Source organism: Motacilla alba, chromosome 7, assembly GCF_015832195.1.
Source record: "Motacilla alba alba isolate MOTALB_02 chromosome 7, Motacilla_alba_V1.0_pri, whole genome shotgun sequence".
Taxonomy (NCBI): domain Eukaryota; kingdom Metazoa; phylum Chordata; class Aves; order Passeriformes; family Motacillidae; genus Motacilla; species Motacilla alba.
In genome coordinates, this window is record NC_052022.1 from 20015747 (window position 1) to 20032407 (window position 16661).

General features: G+C 36.3%; 1 protein-coding gene across 2 annotated transcripts in view; it reads right to left on the reverse strand.

Annotated features, from left to right (window-relative positions):
• Positions 1-1424: 1424 nt before the first annotated feature.
• Positions 1425-16661, reverse strand: part of TLK1 (tousled like kinase 1) — a 67158-nt gene continuing 51921 nt past the window's right edge. For both annotated transcript variants that reach the window (XM_038141755.1, XM_038141754.1), the window contains exons 13-21: positions 13989-14086; positions 11723-11804; positions 11370-11461; positions 11194-11283; positions 10405-10574; positions 8986-9121; positions 6432-6543; positions 6046-6153; positions 1425-3184 (exon numbers count right to left, since the gene is read on the reverse strand). In XM_038141755.1, coding sequence (XP_037997683.1) covers positions 3008-3184; positions 6046-6153; positions 6432-6543; positions 8986-9121; positions 10405-10574; positions 11194-11283; positions 11370-11461; positions 11723-11804; positions 13989-14086 — 1065 coding nt within the window. In that variant the 3' untranslated portion in view covers positions 1425-3007. The remainder of the gene's footprint in view (positions 3185-6045; positions 6154-6431; positions 6544-8985; positions 9122-10404; positions 10575-11193; positions 11284-11369; positions 11462-11722; positions 11805-13988; positions 14087-16661) is intronic.

Sequence of the window (16661 nt, forward strand, 5' to 3'; positions counted from 1 at the left end):
GTGATGTGGTGGCAGATGGACATGCTGGGCTGGCTGGCTCACCGAGCGTGGGGCTGTGCAGGGGAAACACCACCAGTCCCTGCTGCCCGACACCCCTCAGCTACGAAACCAGAGTCCTCACTCTGGCTGTAGCTGATACTGAGAAAAAAAAGAGTTTTGAAAAATGCAATAGCAATTGTGAGACTCGAGTATTTTAGACGTTGATATAAGGACAATGTCCAATAACAGTGGTGCCTAATTTTGAGGCTCTCCTGTCCTGATACACTGCCCAGGTCCCTACCCCACCAGGCCAGGCTCTCCAGTCTCCCTTCCCAATGCAATATCCCACTTCAGGAGAAGAGCACCAAGTCCTGAGGGCTCTTTGAAGAGTAATAAAAGACCAAAAGACACTTCCCACCTTGCTGGCAACTCCACTCCGATGCCAAAACGCTCCTCCACACAAGCTGGCCGCGGGGGCGGCGCTGCACCCGCCCAGCCGAGGCCCCGCGGGCCGCAGCTCCTCAGCCCCGCAGCAGCGGCTCCAGCCGCAGCCAGGCGGGAACGCGGGGCACGGCTGGAGCAGCAGCGCTGCTGGGGACCCGCATCCCCTCCCCAGGCTGGACGCGCCGTGTCCCGCCTGGCCGGGCTGGTGGCCCCGCCTCAGACCTGCGCTTTTCCTACAAGCCGGAAGACATCAAAGCAGGAGAGGGAACACGCAGGATGCTTTAAATTCCAAACCGCGCTTTCCTGTTCGGGGTTGCTGATTTCAAAACACAGTGGCCTGCTCAGGCTGCCGCACGGGTGGCAGCAGCGCGGAGCTCCCCGGGCCGCGCTGTTCAGGGCCCGCACTGCCGCCATGCATTTCCCGACTTCCCACCAGACTCAAAAGCACTTTCCAGAAAGTCAAAATATTGACCAGCCTCCACAAAATAAAAACGCAATTTCCACTATCCAACGTATTTTCATGTGGTAAAACCATCAATTCTATTTCAGTTACCAACATGCAGAATAAGAAGGAATGAAATTTAATGTGAACTTACAACTATAGCACATTCTCCTAGAACTCTGCACTCAGACTGCTGTAGAGAGTGGAAAGGATGGAGTCCCAGTATTCCGTTCGAGTCTAATTTTCTAATAATTCTATGAGCTAATGTTATCCCACAACTCAATATTTTTAAAAGAATCACTGAAATACTTACGAGTTGTTACTGTGCGGTCTGTTCAATCAAATGAAGTTTCGGTTACCTCACCACGACAGATGTTTTAAGTTTCATGAATTTTCCCCTTTTTCCTTTTTTGCCTCCAATGTAACTTTAATTAATTATTGTATTATTGGCCTTTTGTTTGTAATTAAGAAGAGTTTGCTTTAAATATTTTTGTGTTGCTCACTGATATGGTTATGTGATTTGCCCTTCGCTGAAATGTAAAAACACACAATGAAAACCTTGAAATTTCAACTGCCTGTTGTTTATTACTGTTTTGGCTACATTCTCTACAATTTCAGCAGCATTTTAAAGAGACAGTTAACATTTCTTTATATACAATGAAAACAAAATGGCTTGCAACATCAGAAACAAGAGCAACAGTTTAACTGTACAATACTAAATGAAAACCTGTGGTAATACAGCCTCCTCTTTCTGCAACATGGACAAAATTACATATAGGTATTCAGCATCAAGAATGGGACAGTAAAAAGAATAGTGAACAGGAGAGAGATACACTGTTCTGAAAAATAAGTTTCTACCATACAAGGCAGTTAGAAAATGTTTCACATTTTAAAATATCTGTACAAGCCACAAGAAACATTTCCTTGTTGATAGGAACTTCCAGAAATAGAGAATAACCATGAGCAACTTCTAAATCTATTATCAATGCGCTCTGCAGGACGAGAACGCAATAAACGGACTGAAAGAACTGCACTGTAAATTGCCAACACAGATCTGCTTTCCATGCCTTGATTGTGAACGGATTGCCGATGCTCCATCTCTCGTACAGCTGACTCGCACCTGAAGGAGGTCATTTGACTCTTGTGAAAGTAAAAGCAACGTCATTTAGCAGCAATTAAAAGCGCCTTGAGGGAGACTTAAAAAAAATACAATATCCAATTAGAAAAAGCCATACTTTAAACATTTGTACAGGAATAAGTTGCTGAAATTTAACTGAAAATGTGACATCTGTACAACAATTTACAGTAGAGCTAGAAGGGAATTTATCATTATTCCTGCATAGAACATTATACATGACCTGTTTGCATTTGGTTTCATACTGTTGCTTGCTTTTATTAGAAGCCTGGAAGGTTTCACAAGTTTCAATACCACAGCAAGTATAGTATTTTAAAAGAACTGAATGGATTTCAAAATTAGCAATCTATTTGAGAAGTAAGTACCAGGAATTCCATATCACCCTTCCAATCTAAATTCAGTGGAACACCACCACATTTTTATAGGTACAAGCCTGAGTAGCCAAATAAAATATTCCATTTTTTTTTGAGAAATCTGATGCTGAACATTATCTTCCACCATCTCACATTCCTTACTTTGGTTTTGAAAGATCAATGTCTTGGAAAGATGGCAGCTCATTTACTTCATAACCAGGCACAAAATTTTTCCTGTGTTTTCAAATTTGCTCACTACCCTTTTTTATTTAAATAATGAAAAACTACCCTTCATGTTAGAACTTTCCAGTATCCACCGAATGTACTTTAAAGTATTAAAAAGATTATTTACAATGTTCCCCAGAAAAAAACTAAAATCCTTTTCTTCAGTCTTAAACACAGTATACCTGTTCATTTGCAACAGGAAGTGTCATCCTTCATCCTTCAATGTTTAATGGTGTTTCTCAGAAGGGCACATTTATTCACAGTCCATGATCCACTCCAATCATACAATGACACTATGTAGGAGGACTTCAGTCTGAAAACATCGTTATCAAACTCGTCCTGTGTAAAAACACTCAAATGCTTTCAAAGCTCAAGTCTGCATCTGAAAACTAAACAAAGGTATCATCCCATTCCTCAGCTGGAGAAATTTCAGTACGAAATAATGCTTGAAGTAGGTGGTGTAGGGGATGCTGCTAGGCCAGTCATATGCAAGTTTCCTGAAGAATTTGATCTCCTCATATGAGGGAGAAGATAAGGATCATTAGCCAGCTGGTGGACATCAAATCTATCCTCTTTTCGGTATGCTAAACAGCGTCTGATAAAGGCCTAGAAAAGAAATGTAGAAAGTTACAGTAACATTCCAAATACTTATATTTGCTTTCAGGCAAATAGGCAAGTCTAGCTTCTAATCAAATGGTTTTTCTTAAATAATTCAATTCAAATGACAATGTAACATTTTGCTGCTGAGCCCACTGAAAAAATGTAACATCATGGCAGAAAGAAAAAATCAGGAAATTAATTTGCTTCAAATAATCACACTTCAAATATTTATTTCCATGTCTGGGAACTATATTTACAAGTAAAACATTAGCACCTCACCCAATTAGGTTTTTGCATGTTTTATGCCTGAACAGACGAATAAAAACCAGGAGCAAGTGTCAGAGGATTGAAAAAGGAGACCTTTCTACTTTCTCCAATGAGCTTCTAAAACCATTGAGTTGGGAAGAATAGGTGGATGATGCAGAGACAGAATTTCAATGCTCTAGGTGATTTTTGAAAACAAGCATTTCCACATGTGCCATGACAGGATATAGCAAAACATGAAATTGACATTGATGGTTGCCATGCTCAACAGGCATTATAGAAAGAATATTTAGGAAACCACTACCTTGCTGAAACTCTTCCCATGAAAAACTCAATCACACCTGCTTAAAATTATCTAATCAATTGAAAACCTCTGTAGCTAAATTCACTATGTCATCCCTACATTTAGGTCCATATGACCTATGCCAATCATTTTATGCTGAAAGTTTCTGTCAAGTTCTATGTCTGGCACACACAGAACATTTGGTCTCCTGAGAGCCTGGGCTTCAACATTTAATGATAGAAAATCCTTATTATTGCTACAGAACTGATTAGCACATCATTACTTAATTTAGAACTTAATTTAAAAGAATTACATATGTCTTCTTTGATAAATCTGTTCAGCTGTTTGTTCTTTGCTCCAATTAAAATCTGGAGATTAAAGGAGAAAATCTGTGATACAAGTTCCAAAGAATCAGGCTAGAATTTACTTCTAACATTTGCATATCCAGCATGAACGAGGTACAATATAAAAATCATGCACATCTGTTAGTAGATATTCACATGTTCTTGGATATTACAGATTTTAATCAAATTCTTCACAGTAAATCCTTCAAAATAAATGAACTGTAAACAGTTATTCTCAAGATCCTCAGAGTAACAGTTTGTGTCTGAAATGTTTTTAAAATACTTCACAGTTTTGTGGCACTGTAGTCACACTAGTGTGAAGCAAAGGAGACCACTGCACAAAACAGGAAACAGTGAGGAGGATCAAAGGACAGTTACAGTCTGAAAATTAACTAACAGTGTCATTTGAGGTTCCATATTTATTTAATCTCCGTGTTTTCCAAATCAAAATTTCAGTTTACAAGCTGTTCTTTTCCAACTGCCAGGCCTATAAATCTGAAAAACAATTTGGATTCTACACAGTCATTGTAAATGGTCCACATTAAGAAGTTAGTCGGAAATTGTTTTATAGCATTTCCACCAGAGAATAATTTCTCCCTCTCTCTCACAGCTATCATGACAATGGTTAATACGAGTGGAGAATACTGGAAGTTTATTTTAGTCTTTCAAACAAACAGAGCATGCAAATACACAGAGAATGCAAAAAGTTGCCAATTCTCCATGCTGAACTCTCTACTCCTTCCTAACATCCTCTGTATAAGAACTATTAATGACAAAGAAATGCAAAGTTAAAAGACACAGATGTAAACTCTTTCTATGTAAAGGTATCATCAATATGATGTGTGTTGGTCAACTGCATTCAAATGCCAGTGAAAAACCAACAGCAAACAAAAACCTCAATCAAACCCCCCCCAGGTCTAACTACAATTCTTCAACCAGTTTTTCATAACTTTTACTGCAACTCTCTCACTAACAATACTTTTAGAAAATATAATTAACAGAAATATACCAACACTTGTAACAGCAAGTTTATGTACCCAAAAGACTACCTTTATTGGAAAGCTACTGCCTCTAGAAATAAGTTTCTTTTCATCTTTAGAAGTTGAATCTTAACATTGCTAAATTTTTGGTGTGTCCCAAATCTAAGTATGTTTAATTAGTTGCTGAAACTTGAATAAGCATTCTACTATCTTGGCATTTTTTTCTCAAAGAGCACATCTATTGCATCTGGTCATGAATATATCTTTTGAAAATTGGGAGAGTTTTTACAAGGAAGTAACATATAATATTTTTTTCCACTTTCACAGAATTGGATTTGTGTTACAGATGCTCACAATAGTAATCATTTAGGAAACCACCTTCATCTGTTTCTGAATAGCCAGTCTGTGTAGAGGAATTGACACCTTTGTGGCAGAACAACTATTTTGGCAGTCTTATTTCCTGAATCAGCATCAAAATATCTTCTAGATTCTTAATCTCAAAAATTCATGTTTCTAAACTCAGATTTAAGTTAATACACACATACTACAACCTTTCAAAGGGAAGAGTATTAGAGGTCATATCCTTCAGGCACTTGGTAGTCGAGTAGTTCTTCCAGCCAATACAGCTGCAGAGAATAACATCCACTATTTTCAGAAAGAGCTTGCTACTGTTGGCAGCAGCATTTCACAAGAACTTCTAGTAAGACAGCCTGAATGAGACACATAAGGTCCTCTGAGAAAAAGTAAAGCAGACCATTTTTGAGGTGGCCTACTTAGAAACCACGTGCAAATTTCTGGAATATATATATAGTTTTGCTTTGAAGTACATGAGTTTGAGAAGTCCCAGAATAAGGTTGCTTAAATAAAAACATCCACATACTAGCTCTCAAGTAAGTTTTTCTACATAGTTATTATGTCCTACATCATTCTTGGGTTAACAAAAATTTTACAGTTGAATCCTTTAAGATGAATGTTTTACTCAGAGATTAAAGTTACCTTGGCTTCATTGCTTACAACAGGTTTGACAGGGAATTGAACTTCTGTGGCTTTTAATATTGTATTTTCTTGTAGGATATCTTGCTGTGATTGATTGTGGCCAAATGGCTGCAAAACAAGCACATGATTTTTTTTCAGGAGATTTATCCAACTACTTTGATTTCGTAAATATTTATCCTATAGTAAGTTGTTGCAGTGTTAATACAAACTGCCAACTATTCTGCAAATAAAAAAGTTACAGGCGAGATTCTGTAATATTTTGCAAAATCAATGTACACCACCAAGAAGTAACACAAGTAATTTTCCATGTAGATTCATGTCTTCACAGTCTAGTGAGAATAGGCACCTACTCTAAAACTCTTTAGATTTCCTAAAGCTTTTCTTACCTTTCTACCATAAAGGCATTGGAAAAAGATTACTCCAACTGACCACACATCAACCTTATTAGAAATCTTTGGTGGCTCTTTGCCAACTACAAAACACTCTGGAGGCAAGTACCTGGAAAACAAAACAGGCATTTCAGTCTGTAAGTATGGCATCACTAGAACGTGCTCAATTATCCAACTGTACAAACACCTCACCTACACATCTCTGGGCTTTTGACTATTGTACAGTTGCCCTACAATCTGCATTCCAACACCTTGCAACCCACCAAAACTGATATTACAGTTTCTATACAGTTAGTCAAATAGAGGGGTTTATTTAACACAGGCACAAATACAAACATTTTTTACCTAAACTGCCAATTATAATTTCTTTTGAAATTGGGACCCCAGGTTAAAGATAAAACCATCTATCAAAGCAAGAAAAGATGAAAGACAAATAGGGCATTTTACAGCAAGATCTCGTTAGGAATCAAAGAAAGATATGGCTTAAAGACCCTTTACCCAAGTTTTTAGTAAAATTGGTAACATTACCCAGAGGCGTGTATGATAGACAAAGGTGATTACTATTTCTGTCCCTATATTTTCCAGAAAGGGAACTTTACCTAATGAAAGTTGAGGAAGTTTCCATGCCATTCCTGAATTACAGAATAACAGATGAAATGGAACTTCCTTTAAAGTTCCATTCCTTTAAAAAGCAAACAAAACCTTCCATATGTATTAATTTAAGGGCAGTCAAGTATTATTGACTGTAATAGTTAAAATTGAAAAATGCAAAACAACTGTTAGGGCAACTACAGAACAGGCACTCTGTCGTCAACATCACATAAGACTTGAAGAAAAACTTCAAAGAAATATTTGTAGAAATAGAAATAGACAGAAAAAGGAAATAAAAATGCAACAATTTTAAGCAGTACCACAAACTCTCTTTTGGAATACTTGTTTACATTTCTAATTACAACAATCAAGACAAGTGATCTTAAAGTTATACAAATGCAAAGAAGGTTGCTAAAATGATCTGAAGAATGGATAGCCTACAGTTCAGAGGGAAAAAAAGTGAAGGCTACAAAAACACTAAGGGGCAAGTACTAAGAAAGGGCCACAACCTACTTGAGGGAGGACAATGTTAGCACAGGAACAAACAAGTATAAACTAGCCACAAATATAGACAGTCTGCAAATTAGAGGATTAGATTTCTAATGATCAGAGAACCGAGGTTACAGAAGACATTTCAAATCAGATTACTGGGGCCAAAACACTAACTAAATTTATTATAAACATCTAGAAGTTTACCAAAGAGATTATATAACCTAACTGCCTGGGAAGGCAGGTAACTGAACCCAGTGACTGAGGAAATCCCTTCCAGGGCTACGCTGCTGACAGTTTGTGCAATGTACTCTAAACAGACTCATTCCCAAACTCAAACTCACTCAAAGTTTTTCCCTCCCTAATGAAGATTTTGGGCCCAGAGAAAGCATGAATTAGAAATGCAGAGATTCATCATGAATCTATAATGATTACAGATCTCTTTTTACTTTTAAGTTTCCAGCACCACTAGTGCCTGAGGCATTCTGGATGAAATCCAAAAGCAAAAATTTTTCTGATATATATTCCTAAAATAAAACATTTAAACTGATGTTTAAATAGGTAAAGCATTAAAAAGAGTAGCAAAAGCCTAACACTTCTAAAACGCTTCAACTTGAGTAATCATTTTCTCACAGCACGCACGCAGTGGAATTTGTGCAAGAGTATGTGTTTCCTTTTCTAAAAACTCGGAAGGAAAAGGCACAAACTTTATTACATCCAACTCCTGAATATAGGAAGAGGTGCAAAGCAAATGGGAACGATACTGGCTTCTCTGTAGAGCAAATGACTTGTAACAACCTGCCCAGCCCAGGATTTCTAATCCACCCACCCTGACACAGCCAGCTCATACCCAGGCTGAAAGAGCTACTGTGCCATGAAGAATCTGCATCTTTGAGATTCTAAAAACAGATTTTCTGAAGGCAATGAAATGCTTAGTGTCATACCTATGCTATGGCAGCTGTAGAACTCCAGTGTTTTGAATAAGCATGCAAGTACACCAAAAATAAATCACAGTTGCTGGGCTGTCATTAATGTTTAGGAAGGAAGAGTGAATACTCTTTTGTCCTAAGGACATTACCTGTTGGTAATACCTGTTCTACAATTTCCAAATACTAAGCACCTACAATTAATCATCAAATGTCTCCAACCACCAGCAGCCAAAGAAATAACACCTGCCTCTTCAGAGGTTACCATGTTTCTAAATCACAGTGATCATCTCCACATTTATTTATATATTTATATATGTACATACTTATAAAAAAATAACACACACACTCTTATTTTACTTGTTAAGTTAGATTCTTCTAACATTTGGGAATATCAACATCACAGTAGTGCACAAAGACTTTGTCTGCCATCCATTTTAACATTTTTAGTCCTAGCTGTCTCTCCAAATTTCCTTTTAAGACTGCATTTATAAAATCTGAACAATGATCCAAAGTTTAAATAGCAAAATCAAACCAGGGCTTACCAGTAAGTTCCTGCTCCCTGTGAAGTTAAATCCATTCCATCCACCCCATAGCTATCATCATCCATTATTTTGGACAGACCAAAATCAGTAATTTTTATTTCTCCACATGCTGTTCCATCAACAAGAAGGATATTACCTATTCAGGGGGAAAAGAAAAGAAAAATTACTTCAAAAAAGCTAACAGAATGCTTTATTTTCAAAACCAGGTTCAATTTTCAAGAGCATCTAACTTCATGAGGGTAAGTGACAATTTTACAGAATCAAAGACTCAGAACAATAAAACAGCCTGGGTAAAAAGGGACCCATGACCAAACTCACAGCCTTGGTGTTATTAGCACCATGCTTGAACCAACTGAGAAACATTTCCATAATCTTTACATCCTCAAGTCTAGAGTAACTTGACTACGACAAGTTTCTGTGCAGTTTCAGCAACTCTCTAGGTTACCATGATGATCTGAAATGGCTCTCTCATCTGGGGGCTGGTTGGTCAGCAAAGAAACACCAAAATGGAGTGAGGAAATATCAGAAAGCAGCCGTATACTAGTTACAAATAAATTTCATTATTTTTCTGCCAGAACAAACCCTACACTACAGTTTTCACAGTTTGCATATGCCACAGAATTGTGCCAAGAAATTGCTGCAATCCCACTAATCTTACTCCATGGGTTGAAGTTGTACAATAATTTCTTGATATAGAAATTATTTGATAAAGTTCCTCTGAGAACAAAAAATAATAAGACTAAGAATACATTCTATACAATTTCATAAGACAAAATAAACCTGTGTGAACAGTTTATTACAGAACAGAAAGCAAACAGCCTGGCACTAAGAATTACTTTACAAACCACATACTTGGAAGTGTAGCAGATTAAAGCACATGAAAAATATAAGCATCATTCATGCAAGATGGTAAAACAAAGACAATGGAATCAAGACAAATATTGTTTATAAATGTATTTATTATTCATTCTAAAGAAAACTCTCTGTAAAGTCTTGTTTTGAAATGCTTATACTGGGATGCTGAAAGTGACTGATTACATATTTACAGGTTTAAAAAAACCATATGGGAAAAATTAATTACACATCAGCATTCCACAATTACCAGACAGGAATGAGCCTATTAATGATCTTATCTGTTTATACTGCTAACTACCAATGCATGTATCTATTAGCTATATGATTTTTTCCTACAAATTCAAATCAAAATAAGGCAAAGTAGAAAAATTGTAACAAACATTTTCCACAGAAAAGGCAGATTATTCTGGCAATGAAATTCTGAAGAAAAGTACATACTTTTTGCAGTTGTTCACAATAACTCTGACACATAGACGATAACGCTGGCATTTTCAGGCATGAATTACAAACAAAATAAAGAATAAAAAATAAATCACATTTTCAATCATAACATTTCTCACTTACCTGGTTTAAGATCATAGTGTATAATAGGGGGCTTGATCTCATTGAGATACCGTAGTGCATTTACTATTTGCATTACAATGGACCTAGCTTCTTTCTCTGACATCAATTTATGTTGCTTGAGATAGAAATCCAAGTCATTGCCTTCACAGTATTCTAAAACCGTGCAAAACCTAGGATAGAATTTAGAGGCACAAAATGAAAGAATGTATCATACTGCACGATCAGAAACAGACATGACAACCTAGTTCCATTCTGACAAGTTTAAGAATGGCTGCCTGAATATTAAAATACATGAATGAAATTGTTCATAGAACACATGTTGTAACTATTAGCTCATGAAAACTGATGTAAATCAGAATATTCATACCAAAAGAGAAAACGCATCCATATGGATGAGAAATTAAGAAAAGCCTCTTTATTTATAGTAGACACATTTCTCAAAATCAAAATGCCTTAACTATCCCTTAAGATGTCACAATTTAATGCAGAGAGGTACAGCCCAGTCACCAGGGGCTATGCCTAGGCTAGTAATGCTCCTGATGCCATTTAGTCTCGGAAAATTGTCTAAAGTATGGCAGCCTTTTGATGCCAGTCAGGTGTTGCAAAACACTCTTTTCTCATCACCTTATAGAAAGCCTGCAATATTTAGCAGACAAAATTCTGCAACTAGTATGGGGTTTTTTCAAATGTTTTGGCTGAAAGCAAGAACATACGTTATTTTTGTTCAAATACTCTTCACTTCTGTTTATCTAATATACAGCACTAAAATCCTTGCCAAGTTCTACTTACGTATCTGTATCCAGGGAGAAGTAGTCATACAGTTTAACTATTCGGGGGTGATCCAGTTCTTTGTGTATTCTATACTCTCTGCAAGCATGTCTAAAAGAAGATGGATACATTAGCCTTCTACAGTCAACAAAATGCTATTAAGCTTAACATATGAAGCGTAAGTAATTAGTATTTACTTGTGGTAGTTTTCTTTCTTTTCATCCCTCCAGCTTTTGTTAAGCTGGTGAATCTTCACAGCAGCATATCTTTGTTCATAAAGATCAAAAGCCTAAAAAAAGAAATGCATGAATATGGCAAAGTTATAACCAAAGGTGATAAAAATAACACCCAGTAAAGTGAGGAAAAAAGATGGCATGTAATTCACAAATCTATTGACAAGGCTACTGTCATGCTACCTCTCCTCCACAGGTTAATCGAAGCCTGGTCAACCCCTTACAGTCTTTCTACTTAATTAGATCACATTTTGTTCCCCTCCCAGTTAAATGTACATGGCTCAAAAATTATATTTATCAGACTCAACAAAGCCTACCTTGTATACTTCACTGAAGCCACCTCGGCCAAGTAAATGGAGTAACAAATACCGTTCATTCAATGTGGGGTGATCTTTAAATCTTGAAAGAAAAAAAAATAGTTTTATTCTGTTTAAGGTAAACAAGTAGCTTCTAAAACACAAATTTATTAGTATTACTCATCAAATAAAATTTTCTTTCAGAAACAACATATAACATGCTGAGCAATATTACACCACAAGAAATCTTATAACACAACTGTACAACATGACCAATACCTTTTGACCATTTAGTTTACACATACTATCACAACACTGTCATCCAAACAATCAATCCTGGCAAACATTTTGTTATTTTTCTCTATTTTCTGAAGATAAGAAAAGCATGCTTGAATTTAAACATGTGATACATGGGTCTCTCTTTCGTTGTGCCAAATTTTAGAGAAGACTCGCATTTCAACTTTCTGGAACAGACAACAAGAACTTTCTTCCAATTTCACACAAAGCATGATCAGCTAAGTATATTACTGCCTGCCTCTTTTTTAAAAAATTGATTTTATATAACACTAAGAAGTTAAAACAGATCAGAAACAGCAATATGGGGAAAACACACAAAAAAACTATCTGCTCAAACGCTAAGCAAAAGCAACATGAAAACACTTCTCCCAAATATAAAATGATACTGCTAGACCAAGAAAAAGGACCATACTCTCTCCTAAAATATATAGAAGTACTCATCCAAACTCCCACAAAAACATGAACACACAGTTTAAAGCTTTCCATTCTGTACCATAAAGTGGATTAGCATTGACTGCAGACGATCAGTATGAAGCTGCACCATGGACTGAAGCTTGTCCATGTCCTGTGACTGTTTTCAGCTGTGACTGTAATGCTGACATTCTCTGCCCCACATATGCACTATTTTCATAGTCAAAGCCTGTCATTTTTCTGTGACACTTATTCCTTACTGTGTAAGGATCCTTTTTTAAAAAAAACCTAAACCTGTTCTAACGCAAACACTGAAGATTTATAAAGCTTGTCATTTAACCTGTTTGTTTGTTGTAGGACATTTATTTAAAATAATATTGCATATTTTTATTTTCAAATATAGATTTTTAAAAAAGAAAATACTCTGCCATATGTAAGTATCAACACCTATTATTCTTCATATCCAAAACAGAGAACAATTTAGCTATCAATTAGCACTAAAGCCACATGGTAACAAATAGTTTCTGTATTACTGCATGGTAGGTACCATCAGAACAGTTAGGCACAATTACACACCTTTTTCTTTTAATATTTAAAAGCTTTAGTGTATGCACAATTCTATTGTGTCTAAAAAGTAAAAAATAAATACTGAAGGCTTAAGGCTACTGTTTCATAAACATTTCCTAGCGCAGAAAGTGAGAAGTCCAGTCCCATCATGTCCTTCCCCCTGGCTCATTCCACCCTTGCACTGCCCTCTCTCCTCATGGCAGCATAAACATTTTTGCAACTGGGCAAAGACTAGACCAGGAAATTGATCCTGGATTAAAAATAATCCAGAAAAATAAACCACAGGAGCTGGTTTTAATTTGGATTGATTTCCAGCATTGGTTCAGTAAAGAAATGCCATTGCAAGCATGTGAAAGAAAACAGGGCTAAAGTAGCCAGGGAGAGGCAGAACCAGTTCCTTTCAAGCAACAGTGCCAGCTGAAAGTGTTAGTGAAACTGTAGTGTCTGAATTTGTCATGATGGAAAACAGACTTAATTAAGTTATGTAATTATTACTTTCAAAACTACATAGTAACAGTTCACATTATGTGGCAATTTAACATTGTGATACACCGCCATTCAAGGTGAAATACAAAGTACCAATATAATACAGCTTTTTCCAGCTAGGTACCTATACCTAGTAGGAATTAAATCACACAGCCATAAACACAAAACTAATTCTAAGTGCAGCACAAAATTGCTGCTGGTGCATCAAACCTCTTGCATTATTGTCAACTAAGTGAACTGCATTAAGTTATCTCACAGGTGGTTTTTTTCGCTTAGGTCTAGCAAGTTTCAGCTCTTCACTATAAGCTGGGTAGGTATGTTTTTTCTTGCATATTCAACAAAAGCATTAAAAAATGTACCAAATTGTTTGAAATTTTAGTTAAGGTTAAATAAATTGGTGTTTAAAATACATATATAAACACAGAAAACCAAAAAGAATTATGAACAAGTCTCTCTTCTTCTTATATGATACTAGAGAATTACTTTAAAAACAGACATACAAAATTAAGACAGTAAAGACTCTTACTGGGAATTATCTTCATTATTTATTCTTTTCAGTTCTCTAATGTGAAGATTCCTAACTCTTTCCAAACGTTCAAGTTCTGCTTGTATTTCAGCTTCCTCCTGCAAATGAAAAGAAGGAAATATAAAAGCTCATTTACTTCCCATTTGAAAAGGGTATTTTTACCCCTGCATCAATACTAGTGGTGATGGAGGAACATTACATTACAAAACCCTGCTGAACTAGAAGAAAGAACTGCTTTTCTCTTAAAGCCAGAAAAATTCAGAAAGATAAGGCAAAAAGCCTGTTTCAAGAATTTCTTCTGTTCATGAACCCACAGGTAATGGGATGGTCATGGTTTTGTTCTGCACTGTAGGGATGCTATTTCAAATGAGAGGCAGCTGGGTTTTGTACCTCAGCCAAGGAGATAAATTATCTGGGAAGCGGTCTGAAATTGATGTACAAAAAAAAAGAAAAAAACTGAGATATGGGCAATTATAGATTCTGTACAAACCAACAGATTAAGAAAAGAAACGTGAAAGATTTTAAGGCTGAAGTGCAAATCAAGTCAAAGAATAAAAGAGCGCATCATTACAGCAGAAACATTTTTAAGGTGCTGATACAAGACTCCAAAACCAATCTAATTAGAAAAGATTTTTCCATTTGTATCTTATTAAAATTACAAATAAAGAATGTGTATTGCATAAGATTTTAAGTGCAACCTCAAAAGAAGCATGTCAGGTAGGAGCACATTCCTTAACTAATTTCAGCACCTAATTTTATCTCATCTTAATTCTATGCATTAGGAAACAATGAAATAATTATTTATTCAGGTCCTCTAAAATCATAAAGACTTCATGATGCCTAATTTGTGGAAACCTATGTATCTATAATCAAACTGAGAAACATACTCATTGAAAGATACTGCAGACAGGGTTATATTGATTTCAGAGTTAGTGCTTCTAGAACTTGAAAATTTGAGGAAAGGAGAGACAAAATTAGTCCATATCAGAAAGCTCGTAATTATGGAATTATTTCAGCTGAAAAGGAAAAAGGCCTGGCATCTGATACATATTTTTTTTAGTAGCAGCACCCGTCACCACCTCTTGTTATTCTGGCACAGCCTTTTTCACAGCCACATGGTATACCACACTGGAATACTAATCAATCTTTTCTTTAAGGAATAAAAAAAATCAGAAGAAAGAAAAGAAAAAAAAGAAACAAGCATCAGAAAAAAATTACGTATTTGTTTTTTGAAAGAAGCCAGATCAGTTCTCCAATCCAATTTATTCTCTGACTGTACAACCCAGTGGTGCTGTTAAAAGCAACAGGGCAACAAGCCATGGCACAAGGGGATGGAGGCACAAGTCAGCAAGGTAGAGAGTAAATGCCATAATGACATAGCATTTTCATAAACCCATATCCTGAAAAAACAACTGTATATGGATGATCTGAAACACATATTAAATGACCACATGTCCAATGAATTGAGGAGTCTGGACTAGATGATTTCAGTGAACACCCTGAAACCATCCCCATAAGCAATGGAAAAAACTTCTCATCCCAAAACAAGGCATGAGATGAACTTCCATAGAGGAAATGAAAATCAAATTCCTAATAATTTAAAAGCTGGACTAAGTAGCACGGATCTGCCAGCAGATCTGGGTGGACCACTTATTTTTCCTAAGATACAATGTCAAGAGTTGGTTTTTTTTCCTGTTTATATAATGTCAAACTCCTTTTTTCTATATTTACACATATCCCTGCAGGTCTCTGCTAAATACCCTGAAATGATAGGCAGTTCCTCATAACCCAGTAGTCCTTTATAAAGAATTTCAGTCCTTCTGCCCTCACAAAAGGCCACACACTTTTACACACAATTGTCTATGTTCTTCCCAAAGGCTAACAAAAAAAAAAAATCCATCAGTTATGCCTCTTTTGGACCTTTTTGTTCATATATTATGCAATTCAGTGGTTCTCAAAATGTGGTTCATAGGCCAATGTTAGTCCAAAGAGAACTGGCTGGTTGCATTGTTTCCAGCTGTTATTTAGGACACTCAGGCTGTGAATACCTTTAAGCAAGAATAAACCAGCTTAGCTGCCTCAGGTCACTGCTATATAAAAAGAAGTGAGAAAACAAGAGCCTCTCTCCAGGACCAAAGCAACTAGCTGGAAAAGAATTTCCTGGGTAGCAGTAGGAAAAGAAAACTGGTGGTGGCAGCATGTACAGGGCATCAAAAATAAGTGCACCAGGAAAGCATCTCAAGAGTGAAAAGGAAGAGAAGCAGTCAGCAAAACAGCATATGCTGAAGGAATGAAGAAAAGAAATGTAAATAGCAACGAAGCTCAGGGAAGAAATTCAGCCATGTAAAATGAAAGTAACAAAATTGGTGCTCTTAGTTAATGAGAAAATCTGCATCACAAATAAGAATGATAATGTAAGAATGTATTTTTATTATTTTCTTCAGATATAGTCAAGTATGATTTGCTAAGAATAACATTTGTTTTACCCCTGGCATTTAGTCAAGGAATTTTCATCTTTTGCAAAGTACTCCAGCATTGATGCTCAAGGTAAAACCAAAATTCCGGTATTAAATGATCCTGCAACAGTTTATTTCATCTGTCATTTGAAATTCCCATTAGACTTCCAAAGTTAAAGCATGTAAAAAAATCCTACAGAATTTCCTAACAGAATTT